At 45.4% G+C, this 18,262-nt stretch overlaps 1 protein-coding gene across 5 annotated transcripts in view; it reads right to left on the bottom strand.

The window, feature by feature from the left end:
- LOC137428473 (uncharacterized) overlaps positions 1 to 18,262 on the bottom strand; it is an 82,952-nt gene that overhangs the window by 26,259 nt on the left and 38,431 nt on the right. For all 5 annotated transcript variants that reach the window (XM_078778255.1, XM_078778254.1, XM_078778253.1 and 2 more), the window contains one exon: positions 13,980 to 14,228. In XM_078778255.1, coding sequence (XP_078634381.1) covers positions 13,980 to 14,228 — 249 coding nt within the window. The remainder of the gene's footprint in view (positions 1 to 13,979; positions 14,229 to 18,262) is intronic.

Raw genomic sequence — 18,262 nt, forward strand, 5'->3', positions numbered from 1 at the left:
GATTCTGAGGAAATCTTGTTTCATTGTGCACGCCTTCGTTTTACTTCCAAATTAGAATCTGTTTCATTAATTGTTGTTTCCACACTGCGTCGAGAAGCGTAAGTATACCGCGACAAGAAAAAGGTATGTTACGAATTTATGCGAGGTATATTGTGATAGGTAGCGTCGAGTGAAGGGGCCTGGTTCGGGCCGTGGTCTTGCCTAGATGTAGGCCGCACCTCATTTTGTCGAATAAAGTGGTATTCGGGTGGTTCGGGGACTCGGATCTTAATTCTGTTTTCAGATTTTGCAGTCGCCAGATTAGCTTAACACTCAATCGAACTGGACCCGCGAAATTTCGGGGATTTTTGGTGGAATTACCTCGGGGTAAAGTTACGTAGGAAAGCCCCATGTTAAATTTCCGTCGCCGAAGAACTTCATTTTTATTGCGAAATTCATCCTGACCTCGCCTCTAGGAGGATAGAGGGGTATCTGTACGTAACGGGAACCTTTATTTGGTGAAGATTGGGCAAAAATTGACCGAGGTATTGAAAATATTAACTTATAAAAAATTAGTTTCTTAACGCTGTAAACGCAGTGACGTCATCACGTCCCCGGCACGACTCGATTCCGAGGAAATTTTGATTTTATGATGCACGGCTCCATTTCACAACGAATTTGAATTCTGTGTACAGTTTTGCCACTAAAATGAGGTCCCCGCATCGAGTGTGGTATCTTATTTGGTGAAATTTGGTCGATCTGTAGTGGTGAAAATAAAATGTGATCGTAGAAAATCATAGCGAGGGGCCATTTTGAATCAGTTCACCGGGTTACTAATGGTAAATAGGAACACCACTAGGTCAGTAAGGACAACCTTTATGTTGCGAAAATCGGACAAATATTGACCGACTTATGGAAAATATTAACTTATATAAAATTGCGGATAACTGCGTTGTAGTCGTTGGAGGTAAGTAGTCGTTGGAGTAGGCGCGTGCCGTGGCGCGCCAGTCACGCGATTGCGTAAGTAGTCGTTGGAGGTATTGACTTATACTAGGGCATGCCCGTACGTGGGTGCAATGCCCGTACGTGGGTACGTGGGTACGTGGGTGCGAGTACGGTGACAATCCCCCCCCCCTCTCTATTTACATGAAATGGTTTGGTCCATGAAATGTTTTGGTCCATTCGCAACGCCAAAGCGAACGGCGAACGCTTTACATGAAATGGTTTGGTACATGAAATGTTTTGGTCCATTCGCAACGCCAAAGCGAACGGCGAACGGCTTGCGAGTACAGTGACAACCCCCCCCCCCCCTCTATTTACATGAAATGGTTTTAATTAGTTTTAAAACATAGTTTAACGCCAACATAGCGGCAACATAGTTTGCCAACGTGAAATAAATGAATACGCTCTCAAATGTGCCGTCCGAGGCAGAGTGTGTTCGCCACGTTCGGCACACGCGATAGCTCGCTGCTCTCTGATTGGTTGAATCGTTTTTTGGACATAGCTCGGTAAGTAATTGTCCGATTAATATGAAACCTTGAAAAGGCACATCCTCGGGTCCCCAGCAATATACCTGGCAAGTTTCAAGTATATCGGACCGGTAGTTGTCGAGAAACAGCGGTCGCATACACACACACACACAGACAGAGATTAGTGGAATTATAGATAGACTAGGGCATGCCCGTACGTGGGTGCAATGCCCGTACGTGGGTACGTGGGTACGTGGGTGCGAGTACGGTGACAATCCCCCCCCTCTATTTACATGAAATGGTTTGGTCCATGAAATGTTTTGGTCCATTCGCAACGCCAAAGCGAACGGCGAACGCTTTACATGAAATGGTTTGGTCCATGAAATGTTTTGGTCCATTCGCAACGCCAAAGCGAACGGCGAACGGCTTGCGAGTACAGTGACAATCCCCCCCCCCCCCCTCTATTTACATGAAATGGTTTTAATTAGTTTTAAAACATAGTTTAACGCCAACATAGCGGCAACATAGTTTGCCAACGTGAAATAAATGAATACGCTCTCAAATGTGCCGTCCGAGGCAGAGTGTGTTCGCCACGTTCGGCACACGCGATAGCTCGCTGCTCTCTGATTGGTTGAATCGTTTTTTGGACATAGCTCGGTAAGTAATTGTCCGATTAATATGAAACCTTGAAAAGGCACATCCTCGGGTCCCCAGCAATATACCTGGCAAGTTTCAAGTATATCGGACCGGTAGTTGTCGAGAAACAGCGGTCGCATACACACACACACACAGACAGAGATTAGTGGAATTATAGATAGATAAGGTTGGTTTTCTGGGGCGCAGTGGCGTCGTCGCGTCCCCGGCACGAGGGTCGATTCTGAGGAAATCTTGTTTCATTGTGCACGCCTTCGTTTTACTTCCAAATTAGAATCTGTTTCATTAATTGTTGTTTCCACACTGCGTCGAGAAGCGTAAGTATACCGCGACAAGAAAAAGGTATGTTACGAATTTATGCGAGGTATATTGTGATAGGTAGCGTCGAGTGAAGGGGCCGGGCTCGGGCCGTGGTCTTGCCTATATGTAGGCCGCACCTCATTTTGTCGAATAAAGTGGTATTCGGGTGGTTCGGGGACTCAGATCTTAATTCTGTTTTCAGATTTTGCAGTCGCCAGATTAGTTTAACACTCAATAGAACTGGACCCGCGAAATTTCGGGGATTTTTGGTGGAATTACCTCGGGGTAAAGTTACGTAGGAAAGCCCCATGTTAAATTTCCGTCGCCGAAGAACTTTATTTTTATTGCGAAATTCATCCTGACCTCGCCTCTAGGAGGATAGAGGGGTATCTGTACGTAACGGGAACCTTTATTTGGCGAAGATTGGGCAAAAATTGACCGAGTTATTGAAAATATTAACTTATAAAAAAATTAGTTTCTTAACGCTGTAAACGCAGTGACGTCATCACGTCCCCGGCACGACTTGATTCCGAGGAAATTTTGATTTTATGGTGCACGGCTCCATTCCACAACGAATTTGAATTCTGTGTACAGTTTTGCCACGAAAATGAGATCCCTGCATCGAGTGTGGTATCTTATTTGGTGAAATTCGGTCGATCTGAAGTGGTGAAAATAAAATGTGATCGTGGAAAATCGTAGCGGGGGGCCATTTTGAATCGGTTTTCAGTGAATCGGTTTTCAATTATGACACCGGGTTACTTGTGGTGGATAGGAACACCACAAGGTAAGTAAGGACAATTTTTATTTAGCAAAGATTGGGCAAAAATTGATCGACTAATTCAAAATATTAACTTGTATCAAATAGGGCTTTTAAGGTGAAAACGCGATGACGTCACGCGGCACGAATGTGTCGTTGGAAGTATTGACTTATATAGGTATTGACTGATATAGGTATTGGAGGTATTTCACTCACTCATTGCAGACAGATTGGTGGACTTTCTGTATTCGACCGACTTCTCTCCGGCCGAGCTCCCCCAGCTCTGTCTGTGCTCGGTCCCCTAAATATTTCTTCAGGACGCACAAGATCCAGCAACCCTCTTTGGTGAAACTGCCAAAATCAAGACTCTCTGCTCACCTTCACTCTTTCATTCCTCTTTTCTCCCACCTCTGGAACAAACTCCCTCACTCTCTTCAATCCCACTCCTCCCTCCAGGTCTTTAAAACAGCTGTTCACCACCATCTCTTATCTTCCCCCACCCAAAACCTTGATCTTTTCTACCCCTATTAATACACTACAAATCCACCTTTTTCAATCTCAGACTTTATTCCTGAAATTCATGTTAAGTGTCCACATGTTTCATCCCGTGTACCCCATCCTCCTCCCATCCCCCACCCCAGCCCTCTCCCTTTCACAGATCTCTCGATGTCTTTGTTCGGGTGGAGTCATCAGCAAAGAGATAGAGAGGATTTTCCAGAGAGCTGGAGAGATCATTAATGAAGACCAGAAAAAGCACAGAGCCCAGAACACTGGCTTGAGGAACTCCAGCGTGGACAGGAATGGGAGATGAAAGAATTCCATCCAGGGCCATATGTTGACTTTGACAGGAGAGGAAGTCCACGAGGCATGTGTGGAGATTTCCATGGATGCCATTAGAGGACAGTTTGATGAGCAGGGCGGGGTGCCAGACCGTATTGAAGGCACGTGACATGTCAAGGGAGACAGCTCTGATTTCCTGTTTGGCATTGAGGACCTCCATCTATTGCTGAGATTGCAGAAGCAGCATGTCCAGAGGAGAATGACTTGGTCTGCATCCAAATTGATGACCAGAGATCATGCCATTGGAGAAGAAGTAGGATTTAATATCGGAAGCAATTATGGATTCCATGACTTTGCTGATGATTGGGAGCAGGCTGATTGGTCTGTAGTTGCAAGGATCTGTTTTTGCACCTTTTTTGTGTACAGCGGTAATGTTGGCTGATTCCCAAGCTGATTGCAGATGACCTTGAGCAAAAGAGAGGATGAAGGGAACAGAGAGAGGGTGTGAAAGAACGGCAGAGCAGGATTTTAGGACCCGTGGGCTGATGTCGGCTGGTCCATTTGCAGATTCAGAGTCGAGGATTGACAGAAACTTCACCTTGTCGGGAAAGAAGGACCCAAAGTCCAGGAGCAGCTGGGTTCGACTGGGTAAGGTGGGTACAGAGAGGGATGGGTTTGGGAAACAAGATTTTGAGGCAAACACAGAGTTGAGGCATTCAGCTTTTTCACGTGCGGTGAAAGCTGTGTTGCAATTTGAGGTAAGGGAGGGAATGGAGGGGGAACAAATACCAGAAACAGATTTGACCAGACGCCACCACGATTTGGAGGAGAGAGACAGGTTTGAGAGTTCAGTCTTGAGAGTCGAGAGATATTGTTTCCTGGCTCTCCTGAGGGTACACATACTTGTTTTCGACTATTGTTGTGTTTGTGTGCTTCCCTCTCCCTCCCCCTCTTGTCTCCCGCTCCCTTAATTACGTTATATGCGTCCGTTTATGTTTTTTGTGTTTAATGTGTTAGCTCTTACACAAGCCTACACTTTGTATACAAAAAAAAAGAAACGTAATTTTTTTTTTTTACAGGTCATGTGATGTTGTAGTTAAAGTTGGATCCACTGAATCTACAAGGGATGCTAAGAAAGAACTGTGCCCTCTCATCGGCAAGTGTAAACATTCGTACAAGGACAAGATTGAAAAACGACTACACAATGGTGATGCTCGTAACGCTTGGAGGGGACTTAGACAGATGCAGGAGAAGAAGAAGGTGAAGGATGGTAGATTGCCCACTAATGTTCCCGATTCCAAATTTATGGATGAATTGAGTGACCTTTATGTTGGATTTGATGTTCCGGGAAACCGAGTAAAATGTGAAGCTCTCTGTGAGGATCGAGATACTCCAGCGTGTCCCATGCCTGTAATTTGTGAACCTGATGTCGTCAGGTGTATTAGGGGGTTGAGTGGTGCAGGTGGCATTAAGTCTTGTATTCTGAAAGAGTTATGTTTGGAACTTAGGAATGTTTTACTCGATTGTTTCAGTTACTTTTAACAACTCATACTGTTCCGATTTGTTGGAAAAAGTTCATCATTCATTATTTCCCTGACAAAAAAGGTTCACCCACGACATCTCGATGATTATAGACCTGTTGCCCTTTCCTCCACCTTGTTTAAAAGTATGGAGAAATTGATGGTGAAGTTTATAACGTCAGATTAACTTCTATACTGGATCCTTTACAATTTGCATACAAAGCAAGATGAGGTGTTGAAGATGTGTGGCTCAGTTTGCTTCATCGAATCGAATCACAAGTCACCTTGACCAGAATGGATCCGATGTTCGTGTTATTTATTGATTTCTCATCAGCCTTTAACACTATGCAACCATTTACCCTTCTGAAAGTGTTGAGTGACCTGTACCTGAACCTCCATATCGTACTTTGGGTGGAATGTTCTTTACGAGACCGTCCTCAGCAGGTGAGGGTGAATGGTAGCTTATCAAAGTTATCTATTTTGAATACTGGTGCTCCACAAGGTGGTGTATTGTCACCTCCACTGTTCAGTGTGTACACCAATGGATGCGTGGCTCTCAAAGAAGTTTGTAACTTTATGACATACGCGGACGATACCCCCATTGTTGGCTGTCTTTCCGATCAATAATCCCTTGTATCGTACCTTGATGAGATCGACCCCTTGAATAAGTGGTGTGGGGACTTTTTCCTCACTGAATGTGTGCAAAACTAAAGAGATGGTTTTGGACTTTTGGAAAGGTCACAATCACGAGCCTGTAACCATGAATGGTGAAAATTGTTCACAAATTTAAATACCTGGGCACCATTGTTGATACCAAGCTGAATGTTGATGGAAATACTGATGCTGTGTACACGAAATCAATGCAAAGATTTTATCCTCTCAGGAAGTTGAATTCATTTTGTGTTCGCAAATCAGCGTTTTGCCATTTAATTTGATTTCCTGTACAGTTATCTAAATGTGCGGAATAAGTCACGATTGAGAAAGGTCATGACACTGGCATTTAAAGTGTGTGGGCCTTCTAGCAGTATGTAGTCTCTGTACTTGCGAGCATTGAAAAGGAAGTCCGTGCAGGTGTGTACCAATGAAAGTCACTTCTTGAACGGACTTTTTGAAAAACTGCCATCAGGGAGACGCTTTCGTGTCAGGAGGATGAAGAAGAACATTTACAAAGTCATTTGTACCATGTGCAATTCAAATGCTAAATTAAAATTAAAATTCCAAGCCATTTTCCTGTTTGGTCCATCTTCCATATTTTATATCCTTTGATTTTTTCTTATTCCCCTTGTGTTTTATGTTTTAATGATGGTTTAACTTACCGTGTCACCAAAGAATAATTTCCCTGAATATGGGACAATAAAGATTGTTATTATTAACAAACAGGAGTGATCAACATGCTGATCAAAAAAATCATTTTTTGCCAAGTACTCCCCAGCGGTGCGCATCATGTGTTGCGTTTGTTGGGGTAGATGATGGAATACCATAATAAGGGCAGGATTGTATTGGTATCGCTTGGACTGTGGACATGTAGGAGACATCTCGATGTATTCATTAGGGAAACTGGAGCTTAAGATTGTTTATGTGTCTTCACACAGGAGGTGAAGCTGTGTTGAGACAAGGGGTTAAGATTAGTTTCCCCCAGTATGCGATTGCCCCCGGTGGCTTTTCCCAACATTTTCATAACAAGGCCGGAAATAAAAAGTAGCAAAAGTAGCAAAAGTGACCGCTACCTCAAAGTAGCAAATAAAAACCCTCGTTCCCCCAACACCAACAACTGCCAACAGAAACCCAAACATTCCCGAGCAGAGCCAAACGTTCTCGATAGACAATTAACCCCACCCAATAATAAAGCAGGGAAAAAGGCCATGCCCCGAAGTTCGTCATTGGGTCGAGCCCAACCATGGGGCGTTTCGGTGGAACTCGGCGATTGGTCGGGATGACGTCAGAGCGAGAAGGTTCGGGCAAGAAAAGAGGAATAATCGGGCTGGCTCTCTCTCGTGCTGGTTTTTGGTGGAGGCGGTCACCATTTGTCTCTGGCTCTCGGCTGAGGCTGGAATTTGGGAGAGCCTTTGAAGGAGTTGAGTGAAGCTTTTGCTGTGCCGGCAGGATCTTGACAGAGGCGGGCAACATTTGGACTCACTCGGGAGCTTGGAGGAACCGAGGAGAGGGACGGGTTGTCTCCGTCTCACGCCTTCGTCAGCCGTGCCATCTTGTTCGCTCATGCAAGGGAAAAGAGGAACCTGACCATCGCCACCACTCAATGAGGACCCCTTTGGAGACAGATAAGGCCGGCGGTTTAACTTACAAGAAAACATTTATTTTGTTTTATTATGCCGCTTGTGTGTTTTTGTGTCAGCGTTGAGGGTCCCTCAAAGTAGCAAATATTTATTTTACCTCAGCCTTTATTTTGCCAAGATTTATTTCATGAAACCATTATATTTGTTGCATTTCATTTGTGGTGTTGTTGATTTTCCTTTTCTCATTTCTATGTTTGTGGGTTCGAGTATAAATCCCGTGAGCTCCGTGCAGGTAAGCACCCTGGTTCCTTCATTTGCGCACGACAAACTGACCGCAAATTTTCGGTTTGATCGCCTTACGGCCAAATAAGATCGGCCAAATCAAATAAGGCCGACCGGCTATCAGTCTCAGGCTGGTGTTCATCGGCCATGGACTTGACAGAATGTATGTATGAACATAGATGAAATTCTTGGAATTTTATCAAATAAAATGAATAAATGATTATTTTTGGGAAACGACCCTGACCTCCTGCAAATGACAAGGTGAAAAGGGCAGACAGAGGATGTGCAAGAGCAGCAGAGCATGTTTTTAGGACACGTGAGCTGACGCCGTCCGGTCCAACAGCAGAGTCAGAGTTGAGGGTTGGAAGAGCCTTCTCCACCTTCACAGGTGCAAAAGATACAGAATCCAAGAGCAGTTTGATACGACAGGGAAGGATGGGTTTGGTCCCCCTACAACTGGGAGTGATGGGTTGCGGATACAAGATTTGAAAGCAAACACAAAATTGAGGCATTCAGCCTTCTCATGAGTTGAAACGGCTTTGGGGTCATTTGAAGAGGGGGATGGAGGGGGACCATACTCCTGAGACAGATGAACAAGGCACCATCAGGTTTTAAAGAAAGAAGAGAAGTTTGACAGTTCATTCTTGAGGTTGGACAGATGTTGTTTTCTGGCTGTCTGAAGAGTGGAACCGAATTCAGTTTCACACAATGTACATTTCCGTCGATGTTTTCCATTGTGATTTTTTACGGAGTCGTCTGTTGGGCAATGCCATCTGGAATAGAATTTGTCAGTCTGTCCCGTGTATGTATGTATATATGTATGTATGTATGATGTATGTATGTATGATGTATGTATGTATGTATTGTTACAGAGTCCTCCACAATCTCCTGGTCTCGGTAACCTCCGAACCCCGAGAGGAACCCCGGCAGAAAAATATATTAGCCTGTGTTGAAAATCAATAGTGAAACCACACCAATGATTATAAATGAACAAACTTGTATTATAAATCACACACAGGTAATACGGTACAGCAAATGTCCATTAAGAGTGCACTCTATATATCCCTTATGTAAAGTCAGGTCACTCGCGGCATGGCCAGCGAGTGCAACGACACTCCTCAATGTCTCTATGACTTTTCCCATGGTGAATGGGATTCGCTCCAGCGGTCGATGGAACGAAATCTGGTCGAAGCCCGAATCTCGCTCTCCAGTCGATATCCGAAGCGTGTACAGTGGGCAAGGGTGCTCTTCCTGCCAAACTGTACAACGGCGCCCTCCAAAGGCACACCTTCACAGGGGACATCTAGCAAGCTGAAAATAGCAATTTGGTTTGGTCCCTCTGGGTGGTACCAATATGTGAAAATTGGGGTCTGGGCTCAAGGACTATACGGTGACCGGTCCTGACACCACATCGGACTCCAACTGGATGGCATGAAGTGGCGCTCTAACACAGCCACCAATCCCCTGTAAACGAACACTATCACCAGTTGCTGTCTCCTCTGACAATGGCAAGATGCCTTCAAGCATTAATGATTGATGTGCTCCAGTGTCCCTCAATACCCTAACAGGTTTCCGGGTAGTCGGGTCTCCATCCAGTGACACAAACCCCTTTGAAATAAATGGTTGGTAACCCTTTTGAGGGCGAGTTCTCACACTTGCCATTGCATTTGGAGTTGTACTAGTCGACCTCCGCTCCTGATTTTCCTTTCCCAAGGCATAACAGTGGGACATCGTGTCCAGGTTTATGGCAAAAAGCGCAAGTAGGCCCGGAGGAGAACCTCGTGGTCTGCCTCGAGCCCCCCAGAGGATTATCCATCTTGGCACTGTAGACCTCTAAAACCTAGGAGTCGCGGTATCAGATCTATCCTCATAGTCATCTCCAGGCCGTCCCCATGAATCTTCGTTCTCCGCACCGGGTGCACCATAACTCCCCTGGTTGAGTCTAGGTGAGAAGGTAGGTTTGTGGAACCCCATCCTGTGTGTTAAAGCATAATCATCTGCCATGGTTGCTGCCTCATACAGCTTTGGTACTTTCCTTTCCTCCAGATGTACTTTAATGTCCTCTTGGACGCACTGTTGGAATTCCGCCACCAGGATCAATTGTCGCAATAGTTCGAAGTCGTTCCCAACTCCTCTTGAATCACACCACCGATCAAACACGGTTTCTTTCATTCTGGCAAACTCCACATGGGTCTCATTCTCCCTCTTCCTGGCGATCCGGATTTTTTGCCGGTAAGCTTCAGGGACCAATTCATAGGCTTTAAGAATGGTTTTCTTCACTATCTCATAATCTGCACATTGCTCAATCGGTAAAGCCGAATAAATATCTTGAGCTTTACCCACCAGAACACTTTGCACTAATATGGTCCAGGACTCCTCCGGCCATTTTAGCATTTGAGCCACTTTCTCAAAGTGTAAAAAAAACTTGGCTACCTCCTTTTCATTGAAGGGTGGAACCAGCCTCATGTCTGCCAACATCCCAGGTGTGTTGACTAGTTGTCGAACCAGTCGGCATGGGTGGTACCTCTCCCTGTTTTCTCATTAACTCCAGCTCCTCGACTTTAATTTCCTGCTGACGCGCCAATTCACGGTCCTTTAACTCCCTTTCGGCTTTTCTCTCCTCTGCTTTGAGTTCTCTTGCAGCTCTCCTTTCCTCTGCTTTTTTGTCTTCTAACCTTTCCTGGAGTTCTCTTTCAACTCTCGTTTCCTCTGCTTTTTTCTCTTCTAACCTTTCCTGGCTCTTCAATTGCATCTCCGTTTTTTGGAGTTCCACACTTTCTTGTTCTTCTGGTAACCAATCCAAGGGTCCCTCTCTCCATGTTCCTCGTTCCACCATAGATTCTATCACCACTGTCTGCATCTCTGTTTTCTTCATTTTAGCTCGGACCTCCAAGCTAAAATGTTTGCCCAATATCAAGAGTTCCGATTTTAGTACGCTCGGAACTGTGCCTCACTAGGGGTCGCTGTAAACTTCTGTGTCAAACTCCATGGTGACTATCTGTTAACACCTGTTAACTTTAACACAAGATATTTCCCCAAAAAAAACAAAAACATTTTTTGTTTGTTTTTTGAAAAATTTGGGAATGTTGAACAAATTCCAAAATTGGAAAATTTGGGAATGCTCGGGAATTCTATCCCAGACGATATTTAGGGAATTTAAGATCCCGGACGAGCCCCCAATTTCTGTTACGGAGTCCTCTACAATCTCCTGGTCTCGGTAACCTCCGAACCCCGAGAGGAACCCCGGCAGAAAAATATATTACCCTGTGTTGAAAATCAATAGTGAAACCACACCAATGATTATAAATGAACAAACTTGTCTTATAAATCACACACAGGTAATACGGTACAGCAAATGGCCATTAAGAGTGCACTCTATATATCCCTTATATAAAGTCAGGTCACTCACGGCACGGTCAGCGAGTGCAACGACACTCCTCAATGTCTCTATGACTTTTCCCAAGGCGAATGGGATTCGCTCCAGCGGTCGATGGAACGAAATCCGGTCGAAGCCCGAATCTCGCTCTCCAGTCGATATCCGAAGCGTGTACAGTGGGCAGGGTGCTCTTCCCGCCAAACTGTACAACGGCGCCCTCCAGTCGCACCTTCACCGCTCCCTCAGCAAACCGCAACGTAATTGTAGACGAAGCGGTCGCACACACCCATCCCCGGCAGACGGTGGGATGTTGGGGTGAAGATGACACGAAGCAAACCTTCACAGGTGCCCGACGCACGGGGTGCAAGATGGTCGACGGCTCTGGCTTGAGCCGATGCAACGAGACGAGGATTCGTCGGAATCTCAGCACCCCAAATCTGTCTACGCAGATTTCTCCACTCCAGCGAATACTCTTATCGCCGGATGTTCCTTCCAGGAACTCAAAATCCCCTCGCGGATGTCGGTAAACCTGGCTCGTTACGGAGCGCTGACGTCACGCCAACTTTTTCGTGCTACTTCTTCCTCTTCACCTCATTGTCTTCTCCTTCGGTTTCCTGTTTCACCCACTGTTATCCTCCTTAACTCCTGACAACCGTTCGTGAACAACAAACCCTGTGAAACTAATAATAATACATAATATCAGAAACATGTCCAGTGGGTGAAAACCACCCCAGCGGAAGTGACGAATCCGTAACAGTATGTTTGTATGTATGTTCCTTCCGTCTGAATTTTGCGGGGTTTTTTCCCCCTTAAAATTCGTTTTCTCTGCAAACGTTGGTCAAATTGACACAAAATTTTTCACCATTGGTGTACCTCCTGTATAATTTTAAAATGATAATTATGACATCATAGGTCATGTAGTACGGGTGCCATCTCTGAAAAAAACGATAAACTTTGCACCTCTATATCTCTGAAACTGCTCCATGGAAAAAAAATTTGAAAGGTGGCTCATTGTAAAGTACTCCCCATGGGTAATTACATATGTTAATGATGATGTCATAGGTTCCTTCATTATGACATCATAAATCGACAAGTAGAATGCTTGATCCGATCAGTATGAAATTTATTGAGCGTGATCTCGAGATAAATTGGTCGACAAAAAAATTTGATGATGTAAATGGTGAAGTTGTTTGGCAGCCATTTTACAGTGTAGCCCGCAGGGCAATGCCATCTGGAACAGCGTTTGGCCGGCTGTCCAGTGTATGTCATTAACAAACATCCAACAATCAAAGCTGAGGATCTGGTCAAATGTCTGGTCTTCCACTTGGTAGATCCAAGCCCCGCTGCACCGTTGTTATGCTATCCGTCTTTTTAAATGGATTTTGAGGTTGCACGAATGATTGAATTATTTCCTCAAACTGTGTTTGTATGAATGTTCTCCATTGTGTATTCTCATGTATATTTTAAGGGCGGATGGATTAATGAAAGACTTTCCACAAATTGTGCATTTCTACAGGCGTTTTCCATTGTGAATTGTCATGTGTCTTTTTAGGTGGGATGATTGTTTGAAAGATTTTCCACAACTTGTGCATTTGTATGGGCGTTCACCACTGTGAATTATCTTGTGTAATTTGAGGTAAGATGCCCGATTAAATTTTTTTCCACAACTTGTGCATTTGTACGGGCGCTCTCCACTGTGAATTCCCACGTGTGTTTTTAGAGTGGATGGCCGATTAAATGTTTTTCCACAAATTGTGCATTTGTATGAGCGTTCGCAATTGTTGTGAATTATCATGTGTGTTTTAACATGGGATGACTGATTAAAAGATTTTCCACAACTTGGGCATTTGTATGGGCGTTCACCATAATTGTGAATTATCATGTGTCTTTTAAGGCTGGATGAATGATTAAAAAAAATTCCACAACTGATGCATTTGTACGGGCGCTCTCCACTGTGAATTCTCACGTGTACTTTAAGGGTGGATGGCCGATTAAATGTTTTTCCACAAATTGTGCATTTGTATGAGCGTTCGCAATTGTTGTGAATTATCATGTGTGTTTTAACATGGGATGACTGATTAAAAGATTTTCCACAACTTGGGCATTTGTATGGGCGTTCACCATACTTGTGAATTATCATGTGTGTTTTAAAGCTGGATGAATGATTAAAAAAAATTCCACAACTGATGCATTTGTACGGGCGTTCTCCACTGTGAATTCTCACATGTACTTTGAGGGTGGATGGCTGATTAAATGTTTTTCCACAACTTGTGCATTTGTATGGGCGTTCATCATTGTGAATTCTCAAGTGTGATTTAAGGGAGGATGACCAACGAAAAGATTTCCCACAACTTGTGCATTTGTACGGGCGTTCTCCACTGTGAATTATCACGTGTCTTTTAAGGCTGGATGACCGATGAAAAGATTTCCCACAACTGATGCATTTGTATGGGCGTTCTCCACTGTGAATTATCAGGTGTGCTTTAAGGTTGGTTGACCAATGAAAAGATTTCCCACAACTTGTGCATTTGTATGGGCGCTCTCCACTGTGAATTCTCACGTGTCTTTTAAGGTTAGATGACCGATTAAAAGATTTCCCACAACTTGTACATTCGTATGGATGCTCACAATTGTGTTTTCGCAGATGTGTTGTAAAGCTGGATGAACGACTGAATGATTTTCCACAAACTGGGCATTTGTTTGGGCGTTCTTCATCTTTCTTTGTGTGAAAATTATTCGGTGAAAACATTTCCTCATTCGGTTTGTCTTGTTTGTAAAACGTCCTCTTCTTTGTTTCGGTTGGCGAGTCTTGCAGGTGTGTGTCTGCGCTGTTCATAGAAGTAGGTGCAGCCTCCCTTGCAGATTCAGTGGATTCACCTGCAAATACAACAACAAATGACCTGTAGAAAGAAATAAGATTCACATGCCCTGACAAATGCACGAACATGTTTTTGTTCCACTGCAGAAAAAATATATAAAAATTTGGGAGGTAAATCTTCACCTACAAAAGGCAAAAAAAAATCTCTATCTCTATCTCTATCTCTCTCTCTCTATCTCTCTCTCTCTATCTCTCTCTCTCTCTCTCTCTCGCGCCCCCTGCTGGTCGTTGGTGAGTCGTGCGTGGGTGTGGCGTCATGGCGGCTGTGAGCAACTGCTCGGTGTTTTGGTGAGTCCGTTGTGAGTTTTTCCCCCCTCTCCTGCCCTCCCCTGCCCCCCCCTCCCTCTCCTTTTCCATCCTGTGTGCTTCGGCATCGTGTTTTCATCCGTTCTGTACCCTTGTCTTCGAGAGAGAGAGGATTGAGAGCGAGCCCATTTTGGGTGCGGCCTACTGGCTTTGACGACGCTTTGTAAGCCTTTTTTGTGCTTATAACGCACGTTTATTATTTACTTTAGTTCGATTATTTAGGTTTGACACCTTCTTGTCCGGTTCGGACAAGGGGGGGGGGGGGGGGGGATTTCGCCGGTATGGCGAATACACGCTCTCGTTACGAGGCATTCGAAAACTTAACGCGTAAGCACGCATTCGCATGTGTTCCGCCCGAAGGAGCTCCTACTGAGGACATTATCCTTGCCGTGGGATCCATCATAGGAGACGGTAATGTTCGTGCGGCGTCACGAATGAACCAGAAATTTGTTGTCTTCGTGTCAGAAGAAAAACTCGTTCATGATGTCGTTAGTACCGGTCTAACCATAAAAGGGGGTCATTATATAACGGTATCCCCTATGGATACGCCAGCTACCAAGATAACAATATCCAACGTTCCACCATTTGTGCCAGGCGAGAAACTCCTATCCGTTCTGTCTCGTTATGGAAAAATTGTTTCCCGAATCTCAATGATCCCGCTCGGGTGTCGCAGCGATCGTGTTAAACACGTAATGAGCTTTAGGAGGCAGGTGTACATGATCCTCCCGGATCGCGGAGCCGATACAGGTTTAAATATATCCTTTAAAGTATCGTTGGATGATCGGGAATACCACATGTATGCTTCCTCAGCCTCCTTAACTTGCTTTAATTGTGGAGATTTCGGACACGTTAAAAGATTCTGTCCTAGGGCCGCTTGTCCGAAGTGTGGTGAACCGGGACATAACGAAAGGGCTTGCAAAAAGGCCAATCCCTCCACCGCGCCTTGCGACACCCCGACCATGCCCGCTGACACCCGGACCGTATCTCCTGTTACCCCTACCGTACCTTCCGTCACCCGGACCGTATCTCCTGTCACCCCTACAGTACCTTCCGTCACCCGGACCGTACCCTCTGACACCCCGACCGCACCTTCGGCCGCCCGGACCGTACCTTCTGACACCCCAACCGTACCTTCTGACACCCCGACCGTACCTTCTGACACCCCGACCGTACTTTCTGACACCCCGACCGTACCCTTTGACCCCCCGACCGTACCCTCTGACACCCAGACCGTACCTTCTGCCACCCCGACCGTACCTTCTGACACCCCGACCGTACCTTCTGACACCCCGACCGTACCTTCTGACACCCCGACCGTACCTTCTGACACCCCGACTGAGTCGTCTGTCACACCGGTGCTTTTCGATTCCAATGTGATGACACCCACCGATGCGACTGACACAACTAGCATTGCCCCCTTTCCCGAACCCATGAACGAAGAATCCACAGTGTTTGCTAAAAAGCGAAGAGCACCAGCGCCAAGCAGTTTCGCTGGTGCTGCAAAGAAGGCGGTCATGGGCGGCACCATTTCCGGTGCACATGTGTCCGAGTGCCCCCCTGACATTCCCTCACTAACTGAGAACATGGATACCATTGCCAATGACACCAGTGAGTCTCATTATGTAAATGAGCCAAAAAATAAAATCTGTACCTCTCACCTGGAAGTTTCCGAGTGCGAAACCTCCAGTGAAAGTATTACCATTTCCGAGCTGGGAAATGTTTTTCCGCCTGCCCCCCCTTTAAATACCGAGCAGACTAAGGATTCAATAAACGTTCCCACTGTACAAACGGGGCCAGCAAATCTGAGTTTGCCGGGATCTCAAACCCAAGCTCCGACCCCAGAAACAAATATCCACCAAAGTGTTAACGAGTGCTCTCGGGAACACCTTGAGAAACTTGTGAAGGTGCCTCCAGACAAGACCGCGGGGGCAGCGGGTAATACCCCAGATCCCGACGACATGTTATCTGACGTGTCTGAGTCCGAAGATGACATTGAGGCAACCGCGCTGTCACAAGCGATGACAGGTCACTCGCAGGTATCCCCTCAACTCGTTCTTACCTTCCTTAACGAAACGTATCGTCACCGCAACATTGTCATTAAAGACTATTTCCCTGACTTGGCTGCATTCACGTGCACCGCAAAGTCAATAATCAAAGCGCGTGAGGAGTTTGACCTGACGAAATCTCAACTCCACAGGTTAAGAAAGTTTGTTACCCGAGCAGGTGCAGAGTGTTCCCAAGCACAGGGCGATTTCATTACCACGGAATGAAAAACATTTCCTTTGCGACCTTAAACATGAATGGTGGGGGTGCAAGTCACCTCCGTCAGGCCCAAGTCAAAAACTTGTTTGACCGTAAAAAGGCAAATGTTCTTTTACTACAAGAGACCCACATCACACCTAACATGGAACATGACTGGTGCCAAACTTTCAAAGGGCAATGCTATTTTAGCAATCTGTCAGCCTCATCCGCTGGGGTTGGTTTTTTTCTAAAGCCAGGCCTAGCTTTTGAGTCTTGTCAGTTTCAGGAAGTCATAAAAGGCCGGCTTATTTCCCTTCAGCTTGCACATCAAAACTTCCGCTGTACCATTTTCAATGTGTACGCACCTAGTGAGAGCAGGGACCGAAAGGCCTTCTTCACTTCCATGGTAAACCACCTGAAATCAGTTGATCTCGACCAATGTGTGTGCATTGGTGGTGACTTTAATTGCACCTTTGACCCTTCGAAAGATAGAAACTCGGCAGAACCCCACCCCGAGTCCCATGCGGACCTATCCCGTTTCTTTAAGACGGCCGGTCTACTGGATGTTTGGCGATTGCACCACCCCAACATAGTCCAGTTTACCTGGTGTCGATGTGCCAATGGCCGGGTGTCTTCGGCAAGACTCGACCGCTGGTACATAAATGTACCCTTTAAGAACGTCGCGGCCTCGTCAGGTTGTTTTCCGTCATTGTTTTCAGACCACCATATGGTAACCTTAGATCTTTCTTTTCCTCGACCCACATGCAGAAATAGTTACTGGAAGTTTAACGTTAAACTTTTAGAAGATAGTTTATTTACAGACTCCTTTCGTGATTTCTGGGCTGAAATGAGTACTAAAAAATCTTCTTTCTCCTCAATTAGCCTCTGGTGGGATAACCTAAAGGCCCAAATTCGAGTATTTTGTCAACAATTTAATTCGCACTGTACCAATGTAAAACATATCACGATGGCTTGCTTGGAAGCAGACATCTTAAGGTTAGAGAGCAAGTTGGCCAACGAGAGCAACCCAGTGAACTATCGGTTGCTACTCGAGAAGAAGGCCCAATTAAGGGATTTGATCCACGAAAAAGCAGCGGGCACACTAGTTCGGCTAAGAATACAAAATATAAAGGTTTCAGATACCCCAACTAAGGCTTTCTTTCACCTAGAAACTGTAGAGAAACCAGCACGGCTCATATCGTCGGTTTTGGACCCAGGGGGGAACATCCTAACAAATCCGAGTGATATAAGATTAAACATAATCGATTTCTTTTCTGAACTTTTCAAGGCCAAAACAGTTTCTCACGAAATGATGAATGTTTTGACCTCTCATCTTCCTTCCGTGGCTGAGGCCCAACGTCTGGAACTGGATGCTCCAATTACCCTTCCAGAGCTATCCGGTGCACTCGCTGAGATGGAGTCGGGAAAAGCCCCTGGCATCGATGGCCTACCGGCCGAATTTCTTTCGGCATTCTGGGACATTTTG

This window comes from Myxine glutinosa, chromosome 5, assembly GCF_964187855.1.
Source record: "Myxine glutinosa chromosome 5, kmMyxGlut1.1, whole genome shotgun sequence".
In the NCBI taxonomy this organism is placed as follows: Eukaryota; Metazoa; Chordata; class Myxini; order Myxiniformes; family Myxinidae; genus Myxine; species Myxine glutinosa.